The sequence below is a fragment of the Camarhynchus parvulus genome, chromosome 1 (genome assembly GCF_901933205.1).
Source record: "Camarhynchus parvulus chromosome 1, STF_HiC, whole genome shotgun sequence".
Lineage (NCBI taxonomy): Eukaryota > Metazoa > Chordata > Aves > Passeriformes > Thraupidae > Camarhynchus > Camarhynchus parvulus.
Genome location: NC_044571.1, coordinates 71,786,457 through 71,813,491, shown reverse-complemented (window position 1 = coordinate 71,813,491; position 27,035 = coordinate 71,786,457). Strand labels below are relative to the sequence as shown.

The 27,035-nt window shown below is 37.1% G+C and overlaps 1 protein-coding gene across 1 annotated transcript in view; it reads right to left on the bottom strand.

Annotated features, from left to right (window-relative positions):
• MICU2 (mitochondrial calcium uptake 2) overlaps positions 1-27,035 on the bottom strand; it is a 134,889-nt gene that overhangs the window by 11,649 nt on the left and 96,205 nt on the right. Inside the window, exons 5-8 of the mRNA XM_030962795.1 lie at positions 22,648-22,695; positions 18,682-18,764; positions 12,587-12,649; positions 3,921-4,018 (exon numbers count right to left, since the gene is read on the bottom strand). Of these exons, the coding sequence (XP_030818655.1) occupies positions 3,921-4,018; positions 12,587-12,649; positions 18,682-18,764; positions 22,648-22,695 (292 nt within the window). The remainder of the gene's footprint in view (positions 1-3,920; positions 4,019-12,586; positions 12,650-18,681; positions 18,765-22,647; positions 22,696-27,035) is intronic.

Sequence of the window (27,035 nt, the reverse complement as noted above, 5' to 3'; positions counted from 1 at the left end):
AGAAAAATCTAATAAAGGCTTGACCAATTAACCTTTAGAGAACATTTAGATCTATGCTTGTAAATTCAGGCTTGCAAACATTAAGACAGTTAATCCATCTTACAATTTTCAGAATTGCAAGCAAAACTCTCTTTGATTTACTGTCCTTAGCATTTCCAAACCAAAAAACTCACTTTCATTTTTAAGCGTTCTATAGAAACTAACCAAGCTACTCTTTTGCTAAGCTCACACGGAAGGAAGAAAAATATTTTTCTCAAGCTCTTTACTAAGTATTTGGGAAATATTTAGATTGAGTTATGACAGGAATATCACGAAGCCAGATTTTGTTGCTGTTCTCCCCTTCTTCACTGCCTGATCTTGGCTATAACTGATGTAATCTCTATTATTATGGCTCTCTCTATATGCACACACATAGATAAAAGTGTAGGAACAGAGACAAGCAATCATACTCTATTTCTGCAAAGCAATTCCAAATCCCCAGATGAAAATCACTGAAAATATACAAGCTGTCATCACAGCAAAAGCACAGCACGCTGGCTGATGATGACACCTGAAAGAGATCCTGCATCCATGCACTGGCACACATACACCACAGCCCCCCCAAAAATGTCAGCAATAGCAGTGGGGTCCAGCCTGGATCATTTTGGCTTCTTAAATGAAAGGTTCCAAATAAAATGTATCAAGGAATTCAAAATACTGAAGAAACAGGCTAAGTAGGGAAAAGGCATGATCCCTGTATGGCTATACAATTTGTCACCTTCAATCTAAAGCAGAAATTTAAAAAGAACCATAATTAAAGAATATTTCTGGAAAAAAATCTATTAACTGATGAAACAAGAAGAAAGAAATCAGGTAAGGGAACGACATAAACTGGATTGAAACGTTAACTTTCCTCATACTATTAAAAGAGGCCCATTGTTTAACCATACTGGGAAGTACCTTTTTTGTAAGACATTCCTGAAAAAAATACAACAATCAGAGTGTTTTTTGAATATCCTTTCCATACTCTCTGCACTTTCTTTTTTCCTTCAAGGAGAATGTAAGAGATTTAAGCTTGCTTGGGGACAGATTACAGAAAAAATCACAGCAGTTGTAAACTGTTTAGGGAGTGAAATACTGTCTCCTCTTTTATTTGGGATTAGACATACTTAAACAAGATCAGTAAGGGACTTTTTTCAGGGGCAAACAACTCCCAGTGTCTCTCAGGAAGAAATATTTCCTATACCTAGAAAATGAAATAGTTTTCTACTCAGACTAAAAGATAGTACATTTGATATAGTTGGAAATTAAAGCACAAGTTAGATTTTTTTTAGAAAGAAAAGACCAAAAATTATTTCTGTATTAAAAACCAGGAGAAATCCACACTAAAGAATAAAAGAGCCTTGAATTCTGGGGACATTCTCTAAGAAAGGACCTGGTATTAGAAGATGACATTATTGTTGAGGTGTAAAACTGGGTGGTGTCATCTGAAACAGAAACTTGCTCAGACCTTCTGAGAAGAAAGACGGCTTCCAGTATTAAATCTACCCTCTTTGTTACATGATTTTAGGCTTACTGCATATTATTCTGTATTTTCTTAAAATGTTACAGGAGAATACTGTTCCAGCTGTATTTGACTAAGAGGCCACACCTTTAGTACTGATATACAAAAACATACTCCAGAAATTAATAGTTCCTAACATTTGCCAGGGAAACATTTGCTTTTGAAATTGTAAATTCTTATTAATAATTACTATAATGTCCTTATGTTAAGGACAATACAACTAATAAGAACTCATCTAGCAGTCTGGAGCTGAACATGTGTTTCCTGAGTCCTACCTTAAGAAGCCTAAAGATCTGTGAAAGAGCCTTTACATTTGACAAAAACACTGCCTGAGGATTGTCTGTGTGTGTATCAATACCTGGGATTGCCCAAGAAGCAAGCACCAGCTGGAGACAGATGCCTGACCATATTCCCTCCCTATTCTCAGTGTGCCTCCTGTGTTCAGGGCAGTAGGAAAAGAGGCACAAGAACTGGTTTACATCAGCCTCACACTGCCCCAAGAGATGTAGACAGTTTCCATTTTCTTTGTGCCATCTGAATGCAAAGAAAGGAGAATAGTTTGGCAAATTAATTGCCCTGGTATATTGACTGTGGCTGTCTGACATTTTAAAAATGTTTGGACTGTGGGCTAAAAGGCTTGGATAATGCTGGTGTGCATGTAGATACAGATGGCTGCACACTTACAAAAGGATTTTTTAATGCTGGACAAACTGAAAAGAGGGAGCATGAGGAAGATATAAGTAGGTAATGAGATAAGAACAGTGGTCTCAGCTTTCAGAATTCCCATATAAGTACAGTGAAATTTCAGAATGAAAGCATTCCTGTTTTTTGGGGTGAATTATTTTTATATTTTTAGTGGGTTTTCCTTTTTTTTCTTTTGGGTGGTTTGGTTTTTTTTTTTTTTTTTAGTTTTAAGGACTCTGAAGCCCAGCAATATCTGTGTATTTAACTAATGTGACAAGTTTTAGTGTGTCCTAATCAAACATAATCACCTCTATTTTCTACTAGGTACTACACTGATCAATGGAAAAGCTTTCTAGGCAAGAACTTGGAAAATGATAAAAGCATTTACCATCATTATTTTTTGCTTTTGAGAATGATCTATGTCTCTACAGCTCATCAGTCATCTCTTGTAAAAACAATGTGGCACTTTGATCAAACAGCCAACAATAGCTTCCCGCAGAAGGTAAAGTGTTATGAGAGGCCATCAGATAGAAATCACATTTTCAACAATAGGAACCCAGAAATGATGTGCTTGATTTACTTGCAAATAAAATCATGTGAAAGGTGATATCCTTGCAGAGGTTAAGAAGACAGCGATCCTTTTATTCACCTTTCTGCGTGTTAAACAAACTCCAGTGTCACGTGGCAGCTGAGATGGAGTGTCTACGCAGTGATAAAGAGGCACATTCCAGCCCCACGAAACATAACTGCCACTGTTGAAAAATTACCTGCATTAAACCTTACACTTATCCCACAAATTTTAAGAGCAAGATGTGGGAGTTTGATTTTGATTACAGGCCTCTATCTGTGTGGCAGGCAAAGGTCTTTAACCTATGAGTTCTGAATGTACAAGGTACATAGTTTCATCAATGTCATGCCTCATTGGGTCAATGTAGGATTTTATCTAAAACCTGAGGCTTTTCAGTTTACACTGTATATGCAAACACAACCTTTTACTGGTGCTCTCTGCCTTTTGTTTCATTGAGAGGATCTATGGTATTTATAGAAAAGGGAGCTGGAGACATCTTAAACTTATTTTACTCACTTAGATTCCTATTGAGCTAAGGTCTTCAAAAGGGAAGGGTTGTTTATTTGAAGACTGGTATATACCAGAGCCACTGGAGCCAAACACTTTTTAGTCTGCTGATTGCAAAAACATTCATTTTTAAGAGGGCTGCCACGCATTCTCCACTTCTGAATGCAAACTGAAGCAAAACACATTATTCTACTTTATTTTTGCAGTCTGTAAATGACTGATTATTTTTGTAAAAAAGGTAATACTGATAGATAATCTTCTCTTAATGCCATGCTACAGTATGTGTGTCAAGACTCAAACAGGTATCTGCACAGTCTCATTGCAAAAGTAGTCCAAATGGTAGAGGAAAAGGCACTGGGAAAGTTTCAACAGAAGCTGGAATTTGAAGCAAGTGGAGAAGCTGCCTGTAGCTTACCATGACAGCTGTAATGGGAAGGAAATATCCCAACTCAGAAAATATTTTTTAATTGATTAGAAGTCACTTTTTCTGTGACTTGGTCATTGCTTAATCTTCTGAATCAACTCAGTGTGATGTGAGATAAATGCCTCAGTTGGGGTAACGCACAGGGGGTAGGAACAAGACTAGCTCCTGTTATACTTGCCTAGCTGAAAAAATACCTGAAAAACTCGGAAAAGCGAAGTTTTTCCTTTCCCTGTTTTCCAAAGAAATGTACCAGCAACACGGTATTAACACCACAGCTGTCCAGTTCTGTTTCCTATAAAACAAAAAAACCCCTATATGATTGTTATGCTTTGCATGATCATTAATATTAACCATTAATCTAAAAATATTTATTTGAACTAGAATTTCCCAAAAGATACTTGAAATTTAATTATTGTTCCCCAAGCTATCACACAGGATCTCAGAGCTGAAAAACTCTTCCACATTAACTGCTAACAGTGTATTATAAGTTCTGCTTCTAAATACTCTATATGAAAGATAAGAACAATTTCCAACCACCATCAGTGCATTTTATTATAATATTTTATTATTTTTATTATTAAAATGGAGAAGGTTGCAAGTTGAATCTTTAAGAAACTTTATTCTCAGGTGAATATAAGGCTTAAATAAAGTTAGCATCTGTAAGTAAGTTTTTAGTTAGGTACTTCTAACATGTTACAGCTATTTAAAAACATTCATGATAGTCTAATAAATGCAGCTAGGAAAATACCAACACTGATAATGCTCTATTATATTATGGTCTTACAAGGCTTCTGGGAAATTTTCAGGGTTAGTGACTTTTCTGTAAATATTTTTAAAATCTGAGGAAGAAATTTCTGCAGAGAAGGGATACACACTATTCCAACTCAATCTTTAACAAGCATAAACCCACACATAGTGCTGGATTTCTGCTCTATGCTTCTTTCAGCACCAGCATACTGGCATTTCTTTGAACACAACAAAACACTAAGCAACACGAAGAGAGAATTTTTTTTAAGTCTGTAGGGATTTCAGCATACTATTCTTATGACATCTAAATAGCCTCTGCATCTTTTATCTGGTTGAAGAGGTAAGATGAAAGACAAGAGTCTATTCATAAGATTTAATACTAATGGTTATTTAGCTTTCAGCATCATCAATAACAAGTCCCATTAGTCGCCCGTGTTTCATGCTTACTGCATACATGACCCAGTTATTCTACAGTTACAGCAGAAACATTCCTCATTTCTACTACAAGCTACAGTTCACCAAATGCCAGTGATATGACTTATGTATGAGTGAACCTAGGAAAAAAACCACTTTTCAAGCCATATGCAAACTGCACTTAGTGAACTTTTATCATTTAATTGCAGGCAAAGAATATTTAAATACCCACAAGATCCATCCTTCTGAAGTTTAAACACTTCAGATTACTGTGAAGACTGATGCATAAACATTGGTATATGCTTTTTTTGAAAGCCAAAAGTCAAACATTCATGTATGCTTATTTGAAATTCAAACCCAAACTATTTATATCAGAATGTAAAGTTTTCTAAAAAGAAACAGAGAAGAATCCACATATCCCTCATGGCAGCTAGATTGTAATCTGCTTTTTGTGGGTTTTGCTTACATGTTTAAAGGACAGTTGAAAAATGCAAGGAATAAATTTGCTAATGTAATTTTAAAAACTGAACTCATGATTACACAAATTAATGCTTCTAATTTAATTACTCCATATTATAATAAGTGCTTTATGAAAACAAACTGAAAAATGAGGTTTAAAATCACCTTTTCAAAACTAAGTCTGTGACAGTGAAAATTTTTCTCTTCTATTAACATTTTTCTAGTTACAAGCTAGAAGAAGGCATACAAACAATACCTACCTCATCTTATCTAAGATGACAAAGCCTATCCCAGGATTTATAACAAATATGCACCTACTTGCTGGCTACCTTCTTTATCAGTTGAAATTCCTCAGTGAAACTGGCAGATGTCCAAACACTATGTTAGTGAGAGTTAAATATATTTTAAAACTATAAAACAGTACATTTCTTTAAAGCATAGAATGCAACAGGAGACCACAGAGACTACACCTTAAGGGTGAAATTAAAAAAAATTATTTTTCCTAGAGTTAATGCTATTAAATTAAAGTACATGTTAGTACATAATTCCTTTTTGTCCACAGAATCATTAGGAGCTTTTGCTGCTGATCTGTATAAATTAGTACCAACATGACAAATCCTTGTTAGAAGATAACGAGAATTCTATTAATATTTCTAACACCTCGCCCTCGTGAGCTTGGTACACTTGGAATGTCTCTCTTGGCAATAAGAATGAAATGGTAACCCAATCCCAGGCTGTAAAGCAGACCAGACTGGTAGATTTAAATCACTATCTAAACTGAGTGAAAGTTTGTATTCTGGTGTATCTGGCTGCTTCAGGCCCTGGGACGGTGCACCACAGAACCCTTTTGATCTGTGCATTTTACACAGAGTGGAAAAAGGATCCCAGTGGTCTGAGTTTCACCTTGATACAAGCACACGATGGGGCAGAGACATGTATCACAAGTGGGGAACTCAGACATGTTCCAGAATCCCAAAGACCACACAATCTGATGCCACACAAGTCTATGAACTAATGAACATGTGTGTACATATTACAAACATAGGCTAATTTTCCTAGAGTAAAGTTAACACCTCCTACACTTTTCAAAAGTATCATGAACTGCTGAATTATGCAATTATTCCTTTTTAAGCAAGATCAGATAACACAAGTTATTTCCTTATTACATTACATAGGCTGTTAACATAAGAGGCCTGATGCTGCAAACACTGAGTCATGAGCAAAGACCTACCTAATCCTGTAGCTCTCCACTCAGCTTTTGACATTTAGGACCTGATACTGCAGCAAGTACCAACAAGTGTCACTAAGAAGAAACTTATCGCACAGTGAGATGGGATTTTCAGAATAATGTACCTAACTGATTTTCAAAACTCATCTGAAATGTTAATAGACTTACTGTCTCTAAATTCTTACCACCTTTCCTTGCAGAATTTTGCCTGAGGCATGACTGGAAAGCATTCATCATGATTAAAATCTGCAATTCATTTCTTGTTCTCTTGCTTGCTTCCTGAGAGATGGCATTTGCTGTGCAATGTCTTACTTCACTAGAAATTCTAAAAATAATATGTATTTTGGATTGAATATTTTTTTTTAGTTAAGACAGAAGGAGAATGAGTAGATGGAAGAGTGGGCAGAGAAGTGAGGTTGGGCAAGGAGGACAATACCTTAGTTTCTGTCTGCTAATGATGTCCCAAATCTTTCCAAAGGTAAGACTAAATCTTTGCAAATTTTTCTGAGTCCACTGCTCTGCAATCCTCTTTGTTTTTAAGCAGCTAGCTCAGTCAATTTACCATGCCAGGCTGCTATCCCAGCCTAGGTTCACACACTGCTAAAGAGAATTCAAACTTTCTGTCATTTTGAGAGTCTCCCAGATGCTGAATATATCCTAGGACTCAGTTCTGGTAAGAAGGTTTAAAAGATGTGTCCATTGTGAAATTAATCCTAACAGTTACAGTCAGTCAAAAGAACTGTAAGCAGGCCAGATAGTGGGACCAGGAGATACAGATCTCCAAAAGCAGTGATTTTTGGCAAAGCCCAGACAGTCTCTAGTGGGCCCCAGAATGAAACTGTGTCTTTTATGATAAATCAACTTTCATCCTAAGGTAAATCCATACTGAAGTTTTTCATGTTTTGCAATGAACGTTCTTACTAGGTAGGATTCAAGAATACCTCAGGTCTGATGCAGAAGGGCTGAAATGTGCACAGATGATTCTACAGAGAATACAGCAGACAATATTTGAGAAGTCTGACAGAATATCTTCTAAACAATAAACAGCATCCAATAACACCCATAATTCCTATTACTGAGAGGATCAGCTCTTTTCTTAATGACAACTAATGCCATGGAATCACTCTGCCGTACACTTAGGGCCTTTTGTAACGACGAACATGTAACTTCATGGACATCCTCAGGTTTCAGTGCATCACCCACAGCTCTGCATCAATTCACATAAGGAGGTACAGAATAAAAATGGTTTCCAGCTGGTGGGGCTAAAACTAATCTAGGAGTAGATGCTGCAGGAGATACTTTAAGCCCCAAACAGAAACAGGTTGCACCTTGCCTTGTTCCAAGCAGGCTGACTGTGCCAAGAGTCGGGGAATGGCACTGCTGCACTGCAAAGCCCGAGGCTACCTGACCCGTGCCCTGCTGGCAGCCTGGGAAAGCAGCTCCTGCCCATAGCTCCTCACAGGAACCCAGGCCCTGCCTCTCTGTTGTAGCATACTTAAAAAATGTAACTTTGCACCAAAAAAAGAGATTCCATGACAAGGACTCCCTTCAGGAGGTGTGATGTGCTATGAAGCCCACTCTTTTGATCAAGGCAGACCTGGCCTTGAAGGCCGAGCACATCCGTCCTCAGCACACACAAACCCTCTTGCTCTTAGTGCTGAAAATGGCTCAGGTGGCCTGCCACCAGCTCCCCAGCCAGCCCCTGCTCAAATATGGTTCCTTCTCTCTCTTGAGGTTACAATGTCATCAGATCATATGGAAAAATAAAATAATTTCCTTGTCCACGAGGTAGAAAATGGCCCAGCACTTTTCTAATAATCTAACATTTTGATGTCAGACAGTTTGGTTCTTTAGGGGGTTTACTTGTCTGGAGAATTTTCTTTAAAGCACATCATGCTGCTCCTTGGTTTAAAGTATCTAAAAGCTTTTCAACAGAATTCAATGTTAAATTGCAGACACAAAACATACATATTTATGTTGGAGAAGATAGGTCAAGAAAAAATGTGCATTCCATCTGAACTGAGAGGTTACAAGAGTAATGACAGACTCTTTGGGGAGGGATATTAATTTTAGTCTTGGACTAGATTCTTGTAAAATCTGATGTGTTGCACCCCTGTTACAGAGTACTGCGGCACTAGAAGAGCACAGCTCCCAGCCCCACCTCCCTTCAGTTTTAAGCAGTCTCTAGTTATACTGAGCTATCCAGACTTAGAAGCACTGGTAGAAAACTAAACCAGGTAGAGATTCTAGGGAGCAGATGGGCAAGTTATGATGACTTGCACAGTTCCTGTGGTTGAGGAGATGCATCAAATTCTGCAGTGTCCGAAGGTCCAAGTGTAAAACCTTGTCTTGACCAGGTAAGCAGAGAGAAATGTGTGAATTACTAATGTAATTTACTTCTTTTAGAACCACAGGGAAAAAAAAAGAGAGAAGTAGACAGGCTAAAACAACTTATACTCAAATAATATGAAATTGTTCACGTGTGAATCTAAAAACACACTGAATATAGTTGGGCAATTTCAGTTCAAAAGTTTTCCGTTTGAAAGAATGAGTAGCTGTGTCCCCAGCTACTAGTTAAATGTTAAAAAAAATTCCTAATCATACCTTTCACACTTTGCATGAAAGTGTATTCACTAGGGGTATCTTTAATCATTTGGAAATGAGATAATTAATGTATTTCACAATACTAAGTTCATTTCAAGAACAAATACAGAACACTTTGTATTGTCATTCCTTTTCTAACAGTAGCTAAAAGTAATTTATAAGTTTACACATTACATAAAGTATATTAAATGAGAGGTATTGAAAGTACTTGATAACTCATTAATCTAAATTGAAGGGCCTGAGAGCAAAGTCCCTGATCTAGACAGCTGGTCTGTCCAGTAGATATTTGCCACCACCAGCATTGTTTTCACAGCCAGGAACTAAAACACCTTATACTGTTATAGTATCCTTTTAAGGAACTCAGGGCAGGAACACAAAAGCAACAGGTGCTGCTCACCAGGCAACACCTTTTAAAAAGAAACCAAAACTTCTAGTTCATGCACTTTCCTGCTGTAATCTAGATCACTTCCAGACAGTGAGTTTGGCTCTCCTCTTCCATGAACATCGGTCATGTGTTCAGCTGGATGTTCCATATGAAGAACAGGTCTGCCAGGAAGCCAGATGGAGAATTTCCTCTGACCTATGGGGAGGGTGCTTGAGCTGAGGCAGTCACTGCCTCTGTTGACTTCTGCACCATTTTCTCCAGTCTGATTAGAAAGAACTAGGCTCCAGTGTTTTAAGTCTGCCTGCAGCTTTCCTTCACTGTGTGCACCTCTGCTATGAGACTGCCAGATTGCCTGCTCTGCAAAATTCAGCATGGAAGTTCCTAAAATATGGAGCCAGTTAAGGCTGGGCAGATTTTTTTTTCCTTTTCTTCCAGCATCAATTATAATATTGGAATAAGAAAAGCTCTCAATTGAAATATATGTATCTGGATAACCAATTCCACTGTAATCCCATTCAAGGGCCAATATTAAGTGGTGAAAATTTGAATTTTAGATATGTAAGTCAAAATGTCTGTAAAAAGGCAGAGATACAAGCACCCTGGGAGAACAGCAAACTGATTTTTCTTTTCCTTATACAATAAGTTGATGAGTATTAAATGGTATCACCATAAAGTAAATAAATGACTGGGACCTTTGTCTACATACTGTACAGGGAACACACCTGCATATACCTGCTAGTTAAACAAAGCTGCAGACTACCATTTAAACTGTATTTTCCTAGGTTGGTGACATTTGCCATTCGGTATCAGAGACTGGGTTTACTTTGAAAAAACAGCAAATTCATATGCAAATTGAGAAAGTGTTGTGGAAATAAAGAACCATTCCAAACACCAAAATTCTGTTGCAGTATCTCAACTTTCAAAAAACACAGTCAACTTAAACCCCATCTTTTTATGCTTCATCTATTTTGCTTAAAGGCAGTGCTATGACTTACCACAATTATAAAAAATAAAGGTTAAAAAGATATCTAATGACTGCACGGTATAGTCAGATTCACTTCTTACAATGGTAATAAATGTCTTTTGTCTTCTTTCTGAGACAGGAAGAAAATAAAAATTAAGAGAAATGTGATAATTTGGATTTTGCCACGTAGCAATATAGAGATCATAACAATTTCAAGTTAGCTGTATTCCCCAAAGCTATTTAATTCTTCTTTCATACTAGAATTCCATTTATAATCTTCTATGAAACTGTATTAAATAACATTTTCTGGCTACAGTAACTTCAGATTTTTCTCAATGGGGAGAACTCTGAAGACAAACTTTGAAGCAAGACAAAAAAAAAAAGTAGAGACATTCCGGCTCAGGTATTTAATTAGCTCACAATAACCTTATGTGTTTATAACTAATCTGTCCAACTGTATCAAAGTTTCTCTGGAAATTTTATACTATAGCTGTGCATTCATGCAGAATAAAGATCCCTTTTCTTTCACTGTCATGGCATTTAAGTCTCAATTGAAATAGGTTTTGAGGAGCAGACAACCCTATTAATCCTAGCTATTTTAATCTGGTGATTGATGAAAAGATTCAAGAAAGGAGATGGTTGTTTGTCGATCAAACAACTTTTAACCCAACTTTGAATATACACTACGGGAGGAAAACTTTTGTGAATCAGAAGACAGTTTATGCCTAATAAATTTTAAGGGTGTCAGCAATAGCCACTTCCACTTTTTCCTCAGGCATGTAAAAAAGTAAAGAGCATGAGTAACTCTTTGTAGAAACTGCTGATGCACGATTTACAAAGCTGAACCCTCTATAAATTCCTAACTGAATGCTTCAAATATGAGCAATGGCTGCTGCCTCATGCCCAGTGTAAACTGAAACTTTACAGCTGACAGCAAGTTGCCGGTGTAAGCAGCATCTTTTAGTAATAGATGGAGACAATCCAGCTGTATTCTCCCCTTCTTTAGAATCACAGACTAATTTAGATTGGAGAAGACCTCTAAGATTATTGGGTCCAACCATTAAGCGAGTACTGCCAAGTCCATCACTAAACCATGTCTCTATGCACCACATGTACATGTGTTTTCAACTTTTTCAGGGATGGTGGTTCCACCATTTCCCTGGGCAGCCTGCTCCAGTGCCTGACCAATGTCAGTGAAGATTTTTTCCTAATACCCAATCTAAACCTCTCCTGGTGCAACCTGAGGCCATTTTTGCTTGTCCCATCAGTTGTTATATGGTTCATCAGCTTCTTCTGGGGTGTTTCAGTATGCTCAGGATTCCCCCTCTCTGTTTTCAGTCTCACTCAGCATCACCCAGGCTACAGAATATCTTGTCTCTGGGCTGACTACAGACTCAAGAAGAGACTCTGCCTGAGAAGAAGGGAGGTTGCAGGGGAAAAACAGAAGAGAGGAGAAATTTACCTGTCCCTTTCATCGATGAGATCTATTTACCATTTGCTAGTGGATTGCAAAACAGTGAAACTTCTTTTCCACCTGGACAATCATACTTTAGGATTGTTTCTTCTGGTCTGCATCTACACTGCCTCTTTCTGGAAGTGGACTTAACTAAAATAATCCTTGCCTTTGTCACCTCAGTGACAATAACCACATTTCAAAGCAATTCAGAATGAGCTGATATCACTGCAACAGCAGCACTTAGGTAAGCTTAAGCCATAGATTTCTGTTTGGAAAGCCTTCTATTCTCAAATGGCAATATAGAGCTCCTCCTGAGATTTTCATAAATAGAAGAGAGTTAGTTTAAAAGAGAGGCTCACAGAAACCAACCAAGTGAATACACAGTCATGAAACACACTGATTGCATCCATTTCATCAGAAGGCTCAGAAATGACAAACATTTTTCTTCCCCAGTTAGAAAGCAGTTGACAAATCATGCCCTTTCATTTAATTAAAGCACTAATACTTAGGCTTATATACTTATCTAGAAACTCTGAAAAAATAACAAAGTTCATGGGAAACACTACAATGTTTTTGTAAGGAAAATGTATCTCTATTTCATACCCGAAGTACAGTTTCGTCTCCAGCTGCTTTCAGGTCATCTTCCTTCCCAATGATTCTCTGTAGCTGTATTTGTTGAAACATGAGAAAAGAACAGGAAGATTACAAATTTGATCTTATAAGAGCCTACTTTTTCTGAACCTTGATTTAATTGCACCTTTTATTAATTATACACTTCTGCAAAGTTCTCTAGTCATGACAAAATATTTGCATACTTGAGAATATTTTGCTATTCAGACACACTTTTCCCTAGGAATGTCTTATCTACTGTGGTTAATATAACCAAACATGAATCTATCGCTTGCAGCCCAGTGCTTACTCTATTTTTAGAGGAGATTTTCTAGCACCAGAAGCTTAGTTTTCACTTCAGAAGATTTTGAAAGTCTGGGGTATAGCATCAAGGATCATTCCAGAAATAAAAATTATCCTGATTTTCATGCTGTCCTTCTAGATAGTTTTACACAGTTCTGTTACAATCATGATCTTCTGGACATGAAAAACATACCTGTTCAAATGAGGTACTATACAACTAACAATAAAGAATAATTTAATTCAATAAGAAAACATTTTTTTCAGAACTAGCATTAGGCAGAATGTGGTTTGAGTTTTCTCCTCCATCACTGGAAAAAATTAATCTTGAATGTATTAGCTAAGAAGATTTTTAGAATTACTGAAATGACTCACATTTAAAAACATAACTTCCACTGTCCCATATAAAGCTTTAAGGTAATATAAACGCTGCATTAATTTGCAGTACCTCAAGTATATCAGAGCTGCAAGGTTTCTTTGACTGTATTTCAGCTTCAGAGATGAACACTGCCACAAGAACGAGTGATTTAATATAGCACAAAGTACACCTACCTTTCAAATGTTTGCATGAATCCTCAAAAGGACAGCAGAAATGAAAGAACAAGGGACTTAATACATTTCAGGTAGAGATATGGAATTACACCAATCACTCTGGATTTGGAGACTTTAAAAGATGCTTTTAAAGCTCAAGGATTTCAAAACAGCTGGTTTGCTTCTCAAGCATTTCTGAGTGATTCCTCAACCTGCTCATTAAAACCTGGGAAAAGTTCATTACCAAACTTCCACAGTCATTATCCTGGGGAGTTTTTAGATCTCTCCTTTGTTGTTTGTTTTTTTTGTTCTTTTTCTTTTTTTTTTTCTTTTTTATTCTTCAGAGAAGCAGTATGGGCTTGTAAACAATAAGAAAAACATGCTATCGATTTGTGTTGCCAAAAGTCATCCCCTGCCCTTCAAATTTTGAGTAATTAACCTGTTCTGGGTTTGTTTGGGTTTTTTTTAAATCCTCAATTGTTTAGCTTCTCAGGATATTTACATTCTATTATTAGTTTTAAATTGCACATCTTGATAGTATTTACCAAAAGAAATGCTATAAAATAAGGCAATTAAACACCATTTGTTACTCCAAATTATCTTAATTTTTGACCATTTACAAAACAAATGACTAGTACAGTAAAAGCATTGTGAATTTCTTCATAGCAAAATAGCATTATACAGCAGTAGATAAAACCACAACTTCTTGTCCATATTCCCACTGAGAAATCACATTTTTTCTTACTTGAAAAATCAATCACTTGATCACACATAAGTAATAAAACTGCAAAATCTTTCCAAACCGGAGTAAAATTGTATTTTTCTCATTTAGATTTTATTTCTAAAGGACTCTTAAAAAAATCTGCAGAGTAGATTGCAGTAGCAGAGGCTACTGAGGAGCACAGATACACAGCATAATTATTTTCACACATATTCTGAAAGACTTCACTTATTGTTTTCTTACACTGTATGTAAACTCTTAGAGTGCTTGAAACTACTTCCAGAAGTCTGCTGATTTTTTTTCAGCATAGTGCAGCTACTACTCACAGACAGAGAAGAATTCTGCCCTCAAGAAATGGACTCCTCCATGTAATATTTATTTGTATTTAATATTTATATCTGCTCACCACTCACTATAATAATGGCTGATTCAAAGATAATGAGACCTATTATGCACAAGTGAAACCTCTACTAAAGACAGAAGTAATCTGTTCTGAACAGCATTTCTGGCAGAAAGACTATGTCAGTCTCTAAAAAAAATAGAAAGAAAGAAAGAAAAAAAAGTGGTTCTGCATCTTCCAGCTGCTTGAGAGAGATCAATGCTTGTGGAAGCTCTAAGACAAGCGCTCTGTGCCACAGCTGCTGAGTGCTGGGTGCTGGCTCATTCAGTCCTAGATGAAGCTCTACAAGTATTTTGTGGTATCTGCTCTCCAGCAGAAGTGTGTAAGACAGTCTATTCAGAAAGTCTAAGTCATACAGCTCTTGCATGTGCCATCAGAGCTACTCTGCCTTTATTCCCAATAGTTTTGAACTGTCATTAATTTTTCTTAGACATCTTTAATCACGACAGATTTAGAGAGTTAGGGAAATTCCTTACTTGCTGGGGATTTTGGGAACTTTGGTAGCCTTATTCTTGGTGGGAGGTCTCAGATTAATGTGCATGGGTTATTATGTGTCTGGAAATCCCCCTCACCAAGTCTCAAGTGAATGTCTTGGAAGTGCAGAGTTCACGGAAGTCTCTTGCTGTCCTCACAGAGATGCAGATAACATGGCTCTGAGAAATGATTCTGCTCTCTGGCAGGGGCTGATTAAAGGGTGGCAACTAACATCTGTGAACATGCCGTTTCTACCTTGTCTTCTTCACCCTGGATTTGCAGGGCAAAGCAACAAAACCCTCTTGGCCCTAATGCTGAATACTGTGACTGTTTACCACTGAGACCTGGACGAAGCAGAATTACACTGGCTTCAACAAAGAAATAGGGAGGAGAGAGAACAAGAGTATCCCTGTGAAGGGAGAGACTTTTACTGGAAATGAGGAAAATGTGCACTGAAATGGAAAGGCTACAGAGGACAAGATAAACTTCCTTGTTAAAAACATGAAATTGCATTCAAGATCTCCTTTCCCGAACATCCATTTTTGTCAGCAGAGAACACTGGGAAATTCTGCACCTCACATTCCTGAAGTGCCTGATCCATAGAGGTTTGAACAGCCTATATCCCACCACATAATGCAGGCACTGAGGACTGGGGTTGGAGTTTCTGCTTGTCACTCATTTCACCTTCCCGAATGACCTGCTTGACACACCTTGTGCCTGTTCATCTAGGAACATGGGAGAATTGAGATACACACAATTCAAAGAAGGATGGACATTTTGCAAACCAAAAGGGAAGTTCTTACCTCAAAGACTCTACAGTCTAGATCAGCAGTCAGACTCTACAGTCAGACATCACAGACATACATAGATGTCTAACCAGTAGATAATGGTGGGAAATGGGGAGCACAAGAGGTGACAAAGCAAGAGAAGGAATCAGCAATGAAATCTTTTCCCACTGTGCCCTGCCTACAGACAGTGCCTCCTGATTACTGCTTCTTCGCTATTCTTTTCCACTCCATTTTCCTTACATACATTTCCTGATGTTATTGTCAAATATAGTGTGGAAATCACTATAGAATGCTTTAGATATATTTTGCTAGGATGTCAACTGGGACAACACAAATGACAGATTAGCCACATAATTTACTGTTTTATTAGCTATCTAGAAACTTTCTATGATGCATACAGAACAAGTATAGAGATTAACACACACACTTATTTCCACATTCTTACATTCCAAACATTTTATTTTTAAACCTAATCTATAAAGTTTTGCTTGAAAATAGTCTCCTCTGTAAATATTATGAAAACAGTCACAAGAGAAAACTCATCCTCTGACTAACTTGCATCCTGTGGGACTTCTTTGAATTTAATGATTCTTGTGAGTTGACAGAGTGATTTATATGGGGGTCTTTTTACTGCTCTATATTATTTTATCAATACAGCCCAAAAAGGAAATGCAAAGTAACAATCTATCTAACTAGAATAATTTTCATTTAACTTGATTGCCTCTACAGAAATCAAATTATTTTAATGATTTATAGAATGTTTTCACCTCTACATTTGATCCCTTTCTGTTGTTTATACTGGGTGATTCAATTAGAATTACCTGAAACAGGTAATGATATTAGATATATAACATATTGCACGTCTCCCCAAAAGAGCAGTGTAAGAATCTCCTTCTTTGCTTAACTCACAGTACTTTTTAAAAGAAAGCACTGCTAATGTGGCATTTTGGTGCAGAGGCACTACAAGCTGAACATGTTCATTAGTGTTCATGGAGTTTTTTTTTGCTTGTAACATACTGTTTTGCAGCTGAATAATACAGCCATAACAGACTTATTTTGGTAATCGTGGAACTGCTAGTCTGATAACAATTCACTATGATTGCACCTGGTTTAATAGGTTAAAAATACAGGCTTACTAGAATTTGATTTCTTTTTAATCAGCAAAATAATTAACACAAACAGAATAAATTCTTCAAAATAAAAGATCTTGTGTAGCAACAAATGGGTGTAGGGCTGTGCTGCTTTTGGCTTGGGTATAGTTAATTTCCTTCACAGTGGCTGGGGTGGGAGAGTGTTTTAGATTTGTGCTGAACAGAGGGCTGATAACACAGAGATGTTTTTGCTGTTCCTGAGCAGGGCTCACACAGAGCCAAGGCCTTTTCTGCTTTTGTACTGCCATGCTGGGGAGGGGGCTGGGGGTGCTCGGGAAGTTGGGAGGGGACACAGCCAGGACAGGTGACCCCAAGTGACTAAAGGACATTCCAGACCATCTGGCATTATGTTCTGTGCTTAAAGTGGGGGAAAGGAGGAAGAGGAGGACATTTACAGTGATGGCTTTTGTCCTCCCAAGTCACCATTACACGTGGCGGGTCCCTGCTCTCCTGGGGATGGCTGAACACCTGCCTGCCCATGGGAAGCAGTGAATTCCTTGTTATACTTTGCTTGTGTGCATGGCTTTTGCTATGCCTATTAAAATATCTTTATCTCAATCCATTCTCTTACCCTCCTGAATCTCTCTCTGATCAAGCTGGTGGGGGAAAGAACAAGCAGCTGCCTGGGGCTTGGCTGCTGGCTGGGGTTACACCATACCAAAGGTATCTGCAGGTTCAGTTAGGGGCTTCTGGGAACACTGTCTTGGAAAATTACCTAATTTGAAGTATTATTTTCAAATAGTACTACTAAGTCTAGAAGTATGTTTGCAACATTTTAGAATAAAGTATGACTCATCAATTGTAACCTTGCTAAGAGACAATTCACTGAAATAAAGGTGATAAGTGCAAAACACGTCTACAGCTATTATTAATTCAGAGTTCAAGGCTATGAAATTCACCAAATAAGGATTTGCTATATCAACAGGTCCATCTTTAAAAGTTTTAGATTTTAAGATTCTCTAGAGATGTGAGTTCATGATCAACTTTAACATCACCCTAGTGACTGAAAATATTTTGAATCTTAGTAGCCATGTCAGCTTCTTATAAAATTGTCTCTCCACTTACCTCCAATACGAATTAAAGATCTGAAATAAGTTGAGGGATTCTATTAAAAATTATGATTGTTAATTCTGCATTCAACTTTTGACAAGAAGTACTTAGTTAGTCTCCTGTTAAATACTTAAAAGTTGAAAAAGTTATAAGATAATTAAAGCCTATTCTTAAAAACTCCAGAACAAGATTTTCTTAGTTTTTAAAGTTCTACCTTTCTGCCCATAGTTTAGATATAATACGGGAAAAAACCTGCTGTTTCTTTTCAAAGTGTGAATTGATAAAACCCTTTCTGCAACAGCGAGCAAAATTAATAAAGACCAAAAGAGGATGAGGAATTAAAGAAATTATTCAACATATTAAGAAAACAAAAGACTCCTCCAGATGATTATTTAAATTAGCTCATGGGATTAAGGGATATACACTAATTCCTACCTTCCCAGTAGCAGATATTTACTTACAATACTAAGGTAACATTTATATAAGTGGATTCAATTATGATAAGTACTTCTATCAAAATACTTCAATATGTGCTCCCTTCATATAAAACATTTTAGTAAGCATGTGATGATAGACTGGACTGAAAAATAGGCTTGATGATTTTAATGAATCTTCATTGAGCAAATATAACCCATAGATCTATTTAAAATTAAAATGTATGTAAATACACCTACCTTAAAGAATTCTTTCTTTTCAACTTGTTCATTGCCATCTGCATCCAACATTTTAAAGGCAATCTGAAGTCCAGTCTGGGGCTCTGCAACAAATTGCAAAAGAACTTTATTGAAAATATCACACACTTACACTAGAAGTCAAATACCAAATGTAAAATGAGCACTGACTCTGGTTCAGTTCTCCATTGTTATGTACACACATGGTATTTCCAGTGAACCATACACACCTCTTCCAATACAAGCAAACTGTTTAAACACCTTTTTACTATTATTTCAAGGGATAATTAATGCAATGGCAAATCAAGAAATGCCAGCACTGCCCAAGTACAAGCCATGGGTCCATCTGAACCCAACAAAAATACTGCATCTCTTACTGGCCAGGTCTTAAGATGTTCCCAAAGAATGTTTCTAAAATCCCATGTCACTTATGCAGTCTAGCTTTCCCTTTTTTATAAGAGCTCCTTTTCAGGTGAGAAGAGTGTAAAACTCCTTCTGGCCATTTTTGACAAAAGCATGTTTTGTGTGACTCCCATCAAGATGATTTTTTTTCAGGAATTCTACACAATTTTACCCTGCATTTTTTTCCACAAGTGGATATTTCTTTTCAACACAAAAATGTAATGAGTTCTGAATCTTGAAGACTCTATAAAAGCATGGTGTGTTTCGAGCTCCTTCCCACAATTTCCTAATCTTAATTTGCTTACAGGAGGTGGCCTTGAACATTAGCAAGCCCACACAGGAGCAGCATGCTGCTGAAATGTAGCTACAGTTCACTGTGGCAGCAAGACCTTATCCCAGTAATCTCTGGAGAAGGTGAATTAATGCCACAACCCCGTCATATCAGGCATGGACTTTTTGTCTCTGGAATATATTAATACTTCCAAGAACAATGCTGGACTCATGAGGGCAGCAAAGTAGTATCTCTAAAAAACTCCAATGCCTTCAGAGTTTTGCTTCTGGAAATATATTCTTCTAGTTACATTCTGTAAAGTTTTAAACCTTGCTTTTTTTAAAGACACTTTTTCTGCAAAGGGAACAAGTTAAAGAGATATCCCATTCCTTTCAAATCATGGTTAAAGAGAGTACTATTTTTACATTTTAGAAATAACTACATCTTCAGCAGTCAACTAATATTCTGTGTGAAGCAATCTTGTGATGCAGGGGTATTTTATAAATACCATTGCAATCTGCACAGCAGGGCTGTCCTCAGCAACTGGGTTGATTTAGTAGTCAAAACTGGCTTCCTTTCCATGGAAATGCCACATGCTAAATTTGTGTTACTAGTACAAAAGCAAGAAAAGGCTATCCAATAACATATTTAGAGAATAAAAGTAATTGATGTATTTAATAGCAATTCATACCATCTGTGTTCCAATTTTCAGATAAGAGAGCTGTTAGTGAAAATATAGACCTAAAGCTGCTTATACTGTTTAGAGATGACATACTTATCTGATATGATGTAACCCCAAAGGTATGTGTTTGTAAAATAAGCATAGTTCAAAGACTACCACAGATATATTTGTATTTAATTAGAATCAGGCAAAATTCCAAAATCTGAACAGAAGTGCTTCATCCTGGCTGTGAGTGCAGGTTAGACCTAGGTGCTTCCTCTCCTAATATTCCTGCATTGACCAAGCTGTCAATTTGTGTGACTGGGTAATTGAAACAAAGCTCTAAGTAAAGGCAACAACTTCAGTTCCTGGGCTTCTTCACCAGGCAGGCCTCCATTAACCTATTGCTAGAAATGAAATTCAATATAGCACTGGAGGAAAAAATATAGTGATAACACAAGGCACACAGAAAAGAGAAAAGAAGGTCATGGGGGAAAAAAATAAAACCTTTGTGTGTCACAAAATTACATTTTCAAGTTGAGTATTTTTACACTCTGATTTTGTATGACAGGCAGCATGGTCTCGTCAGCAGCATGGAACCAGGAGTCTGATTACTCTTTTTCCATTTCCCTATTGCTCAGTTGGTGACTTGGAAGTAATTTAAATATTGATGCCTGCTTTAAGAAATCTCACATTAATTCTCACTAGTAAGAGAGACAGGTTGTGTAACTTGGGGCTGACTGGCAGGGGATACTTGTTAGGCAAAGATAGAGGCACTAACACTTGTTGACATTTGCTTTCAAACTGATCAGTATGATAACCCTCTGTGTAACCAAAGCAGCAACATTACTACTGCATTTTTATCCTGCCTTAAAAGGTGTCTTTGTTTTTGCAGTTCAATACATTCCCATATAAATTCTGTAAAAAACAATGTTACTTGATTTTTTAGAGAAGTGGAACAACTTTCTCTGATACTGCTTCGATTTTCTAATTGTTTCAGCCAATAATTGAGCATGAATTCACTTTCAGCTGCCATAAATTTCTAAAGAAATAGAATATTTGGCACCTATTCCTGCAACTTTAAGGTACTCTTCTGAAATAATAATTTGGCTGTCGTGGTTGTCCTTTTTTAATATAAATTAATCTTTTATGAGTTGCAATAAATACTTCAAAATCAGTATCCTACCTGGGCTAAACTCCTGTCTCTGATTTTAAAAGCCACTTGAACACATGGTATAACTCATGTCAGGCCCTGTGTAGCACAGGACAGTCACCACAGCTGAAGCAGTGTATTTGTATGTTGAAGCTTAATGCATATCTATATATATATATAACTTAATACTGTGTACTAGCTGAAGTTGCCAGAGAGATTATCCACCTTCCATGCTGTGCAACAGGAACTAATGCAGTTCTGCTGAGAAATGAGATAAGCTGCAGAAGGGCCACTTGAATTGTGCAAGAGGTGCATAATAATGACAGGCTGGACATACTCTCTCCATTCTGTGGAGAACAGCATTACTTGTTCACACTACACCATGAGAGGGGGGATTTCCAGAGTAAGGAAAATTCGTCAATTTAAAGCCGAGCCATGGACCTTGCAGCCATGGAAATGATGAGGATCACATGACGGAGATGCCTCTATAGTCTGTCAGGAAAGAAGTGACTGCTTCCTTCTCTCCTTTCCCCATGCACTGATACAATAAATCTATTATGCTTGGCTTTGTCCCTTGCTGAAAATGTTAAACTTGTATAAATCAGTCAAACAAGACTGCATGTGGACTATTCTATGGACATGCATATGTACTTCACTACCGCTCCAGCGGTCTCATCGTGTAATGTCATTAACACATCTCAAATCTCCATATTATTAAGCATCACCTACACATCAGAACAAAACAGGGGATGGCAAGCATGGCATGGAGAAAGTACCAGACAATCTCAGGTCAATTCCACGCACAAAACCAAAAAATGCCTGTTGCTTGTAGATAAAGCAAGTACCAAACAAAAGTTGTTTTAAAAAAAAGTGCCTGAGAGAAAAAGGAAGGAAGCAAAGGAGGGGGGCTGAAATAGATGTACAATACTTGGAGGAAATAAAGCCAAAAGGAACAGAGGATAAAGAAAAGGGACTTTGAAGGCAGACAAAAAGACACTGAAGAATTCTGCTGTTTATGTATTGCATCCATTGCAAATCTGAACACAATAAAAACAGGCAACAACCTCTGAGACACTACAGCAGTTTTTCACACCCCTGCATGAGCTATATTGCTAATGTTTCATTGTCCAAAATGACTAAAACTACTATCCAGAAGGAAAATTATTTATCTTCCCATCCAGTTCCTCTTCCCCTTATTATTATGTCCTTCTGTAATCAAAGTCTTCCCCTCTCAAAGGATTTCAAAAGACTTTTCTGATCCCATAGTGCAGGAAGTGCAATGATTTTTGAAGTATTGCTATGGGCCAATGATGACACTGATGTCCATTTATATTAATGCATTGTCACTCTATATATAATAGGTTTTTATGTTTTACTATAATGTAGAAATTTAGGAGTTAAAAAATATCAGAAGAAAAGTTCCTGGTAAACTGTTAGTAGCTGAGTATTTGTGCCTATATATTTTAAGTATATAATACTTACTTGTAAGAATTGTCAGCAAAAACAGATACTCTGCATAAGAGATCAACCCTGAAAAAAAAGTTTAAAAATTACTTGTGGAAAACCCCAAAACCTTGCAGCTAAATTTGAGAGATTAAATCTTACAAATACAAAAAAAATGTAGTTTGACATAGTATTAAATACCTGTATTAAAGTAAGCTAAGTTACTATTTAATAAGTTTTTCACTTCTGTTTTTAGTACTCAAAAGGTAAAATTCCCTAACCCCAGACACATCAATGTTCATGTCTAACCAAGAAAGTAAGGTTTATTTGGAATTAACAAAAGGCCTACACTAAATCTTTGGATTCTCACTGAAAACATTCAATGTTTATATAAAAGGCAAATAAATTAAATGTGCTTTGTCACATTTAGTACCTGGGAGGAGAACTACTCTAACATTACCCTGAAGGATCAAAGTCCTCCATCCTTTGGCAGGCTCGCAAAAGGCAGAGAATAGCTTCCCTCTAATTCTCAAGGGAACATGGCAACACGCAAAGCTGCCAAGCTGCTAGATTGTGCTGATAGTACTGCTGGGCCCCGTGCCAAGAGGAGGCTTCTTATTTTTTTTTTAAATAGGAACATGTCCTTTCTACAAGGTGAAAGTATTTTCCCCCCTTTTGAAGGAAAATTCCAGTGTTTTCTTTTGAAATACCGCCTTAAGTGAAAAGCCTGAACAAACACAAAGATGTGATAGCGTCAAAATAGAGTGTGCAAGCTAAAGATAGAGAATGCAGAATGAGGGTGGCTAAACAACAGAATCTGAACCATCTGCCTTGCAATAATGTTTGGGGAAAAAAATGTAAAGGGCTTTTTTATAAATCACTTTTCAAAATAACCGAGCTACTTTTAACTTGTGAGCTAAACATTGTATAATGCTGAAGCTGCTTAAAATAATGAAGTTCAAACATGCCTATCTGTGCAAAGATAAACTATTTTTGTAATTTATATTTAGTTAATTGATAGATAAGGAACCCACTTAAGCTTCAGTGATAAACAATTAGCTTCTGATAAACTACGATGCAGAAGCAACAACATTTGTATTTGACCTCAGATAGTGACTTAACACTTCTAAGTACCAGAGCTCAGAAATATTAAATTGCTAAATGCAAGAGTCTGAAAATACGAGAACAAGCCTTAGCTAAGGGATGTCTAATTCTGATCCTGTTGCCAACACACTCTGGTTCCATATCTCAGCTTTCCTCTCCATCAAATAGGACTATTTACCCTATTATCCTACATGAATGGTGTAAATCAGCACAGTACTACAATCATACAATACACAGTGGAAATAAAAAATACTTTAATCTCAAAGACATAGTCTTGCTTACAAGCTTTAGCATTTCTGTCATTGCAAGAATGCAAATTATTATTTTCATGGCTGTAAAACTTGGACTTGTATTCTTAGATGAAGCATCTAGGTTTTCTACAAGTTTGAAATCAAATAAACAGAGAAAGCACTCCTGTTCCATTTTTTTAGCTTATATGCCTTAGACAAGATTAAAAAAGGAAAAAAGGATAGAAACAAATAGGTGGTGAAAAGACTCAAGCAAACAGTGTGATAAGTAGTGATCAAGATTCCTAATTTTGTTTTGTGCGTGACACAGCAAAAGAATGTTTAAAGGAAGAATTTTAAGGAAGACAAGGAGGTAACTTCTCAAGTCTGTACAGAAAACACCTCCCAGTCAAGGACTGCAGTGGTGCCAGCACAAAGACCCCTGACTGAAAAGGTAACCACCAAGTAATGAAGGATGGCATTACTGGGCAGGGAGAAGTGGGACTCTGTCCCTCAGCTGTCTTGAGATTTTCTGCATGGGATAGTCTAAGGAAAATCTGGAAGCTGAAGACAAATGGTTTATGCTAGGTAAAACAGAACAAGGAGAGCCCAATGTGGGGATGCAAAATAAGAGATGAGACACCCAAAGAAGTTGTGGAAAAAAATGTGTTTATCAAAACTTTTGAAAAGATATTAACATGGCAGATTATAGTTGTAAAAGTCTGAGAAAAAATAAAGTCATAATAACTGAGATACAAAATACTGAGCCTCTGGAGAGTTTCAGCTGTATAGCTAGGCAGGGATCATTATACCTTATAAAATTTTGCAGAAAGAATCTGCAAAATTTTTACGGAGATGGTAAGACATGAAGAAAGGATCAATTTGAAGACAACACCCTGCTGATTGGCTCAAGGGAAAAACACCTGAATTGAAGAGGGCTGGAAAGTGAAGCTTTGCAAGAAATGGCAGGAGTTTTCATCATCTTACTGTAATCTAACTGAAAAGTTACTATAGTGAAATTGGTAAAAAGGTAAATATAATAAAAATATGTAGAAATATTCTGGATTATTCTTTAAAACCTGACTTAATGCTCTAAAGAAAATTCACAGCCTACCTGATATTTTCTGGAACACTGGTTGCACTTTAATTTTATTGTCCTACATGCAGTGAGTGGCCAACTTACCTCATTCATAACGTAAATGAAATATTTTGGTAATTTTCTTTTTTATCCTACAGTAATCATTACAAAGGTACTCAAATTAAAAGATGTAATGCAGCAAACTTAAAAAACCCAAACTTACAACCCACTGAAAATGAAATTCATATCCCATCAAAATTTAAAAGAGAAAAGCTTCACACACTGTTGAATGACTCAGCATACTTGCAGCCAGGAATGTGAAGTTTGCATTGGCAAAATACTGTCATTTTCTAAAGCTAAAGGAACCTTCCCTAACCCTCCCTAGAAATATCTGTCCTCAAACTTAGTAACAAACGCTGACAGTACAATATTCTTATTACTGAATAAATCATAAGTATACCTACAAAAGATGACACAGATTTTAAAACTGCCCACTAGAAGGCAGAATCCCCCAACATTACATTTTACAAACCAGACTGATGGCAGTTTTCCGTCTCCTTGACATTTAAATAACAATTGGAAGGTAGTTAAAATAACCTCAGCTAAACAGTTGGACAGGGGTAGATTCATTATTGTGGTACTTGTAAAAGCATAAATATTTTCATTTTTAAACTATGATAATAATGCATCTCAAAGCAAAAGCATGAAAGTCACTAAACAGGCATCATGACCAAAAATTGTAAAAACTCTTGAGTATTGTGGGGACATATGGATGACTGCACTGAATATTTTTACATCATCTCAAACTCCTACCTGGCCTTTGAAGGACAGAGATTCAAACAAACAGTGCTAACTAAGCAAGGGCAGATCTTTGCCAGAATGCAGAAGACACCAACTCTGAGTGTATCACTGAGCCCACCTTGTGCCAAGCACTCATCTGGGGGAGGTGCAATAAGGGGAGGCTGCGTTGATTTGCTGTTTTCAGTTTCTCTTTGTGGATTCCTGCTTTTCCCAGGCAGCATGCTCTGGGGATTTGCAGTGTCCATCACTAGAAAAAGAAAGGCTCTAAAAAAGCAGGTAAAGAGAGAGAATATCCAAAAATTCAAGACTGAGAATACTTTAAGCTAAATCCTAGGAAAGCATGTGATGATTGGAAAAGACAGGGAATGACTGTCTAGTACAAAATTCAGCCTCTCCTGGGATAGGAAAAAATTGTTAATTTGTTCAGAGATGTTTCAGGGCTTTTGCTCCCCAGCAGACTGACAAGCAAGGCACCCAGCTGGAGATCTTTGCAGGTCTGCACAAGGATGCAAGAAATGAACCGCAGGCAGAGGAGGCTGTGAGACTGAAGGGTAGGTGAAATGCAGCGGGCTGAGATCGAGGGCTGCTCTCTTGGCACAAGCTTACAGCCCTGTCTGAGGATCTGCTGTGCATGGAGAGAGCATGGCTCATGCCTGCCAAGGAACTGCAGCAGTGCAACAGAAGCTTTATCTTCCAGAAACATCCACAGGATAAGGGATTCAGGCTGAACTCATGATACAGAAAGTTTGTGAATAGGCGCTGTCGGTCTTTCTCATTAGTTTGGGAATTTTGGTCTTTTGTTACTGTGAAATGGTTAATTGCTCATCTATTTGGTTTTCTTGATCCTCTTGTTTGTTTTCTCTCTTCAATTAATTTATGTTAATGAGATGTTTATTTGGTGTTCTTTAATCCCCTGTTGTTACATTAACAATATCCCCACTCTTAGTTTTTATGTAGTTCAATATAAAGTGGAAATGCTGGGTGAAAAGAAAACAAAGCACATCAACACTGTGAAGGGTCACAGAGCTCCCCAAGAGGGAGAAATAAGTTCAACTGCTCTTGGAATCAGGGATACCAACTTAATGTACCTACGCACAAGTTTTATTTTTATTCATAGTTTCCATGCATTTAGGTTATATAGAGAAACACTCAGGTTATTAACAAAAAGTCTTAAAAGTCCATTTTGTGTTCAAGTCATCCCTTTAACCCTTTCCTCT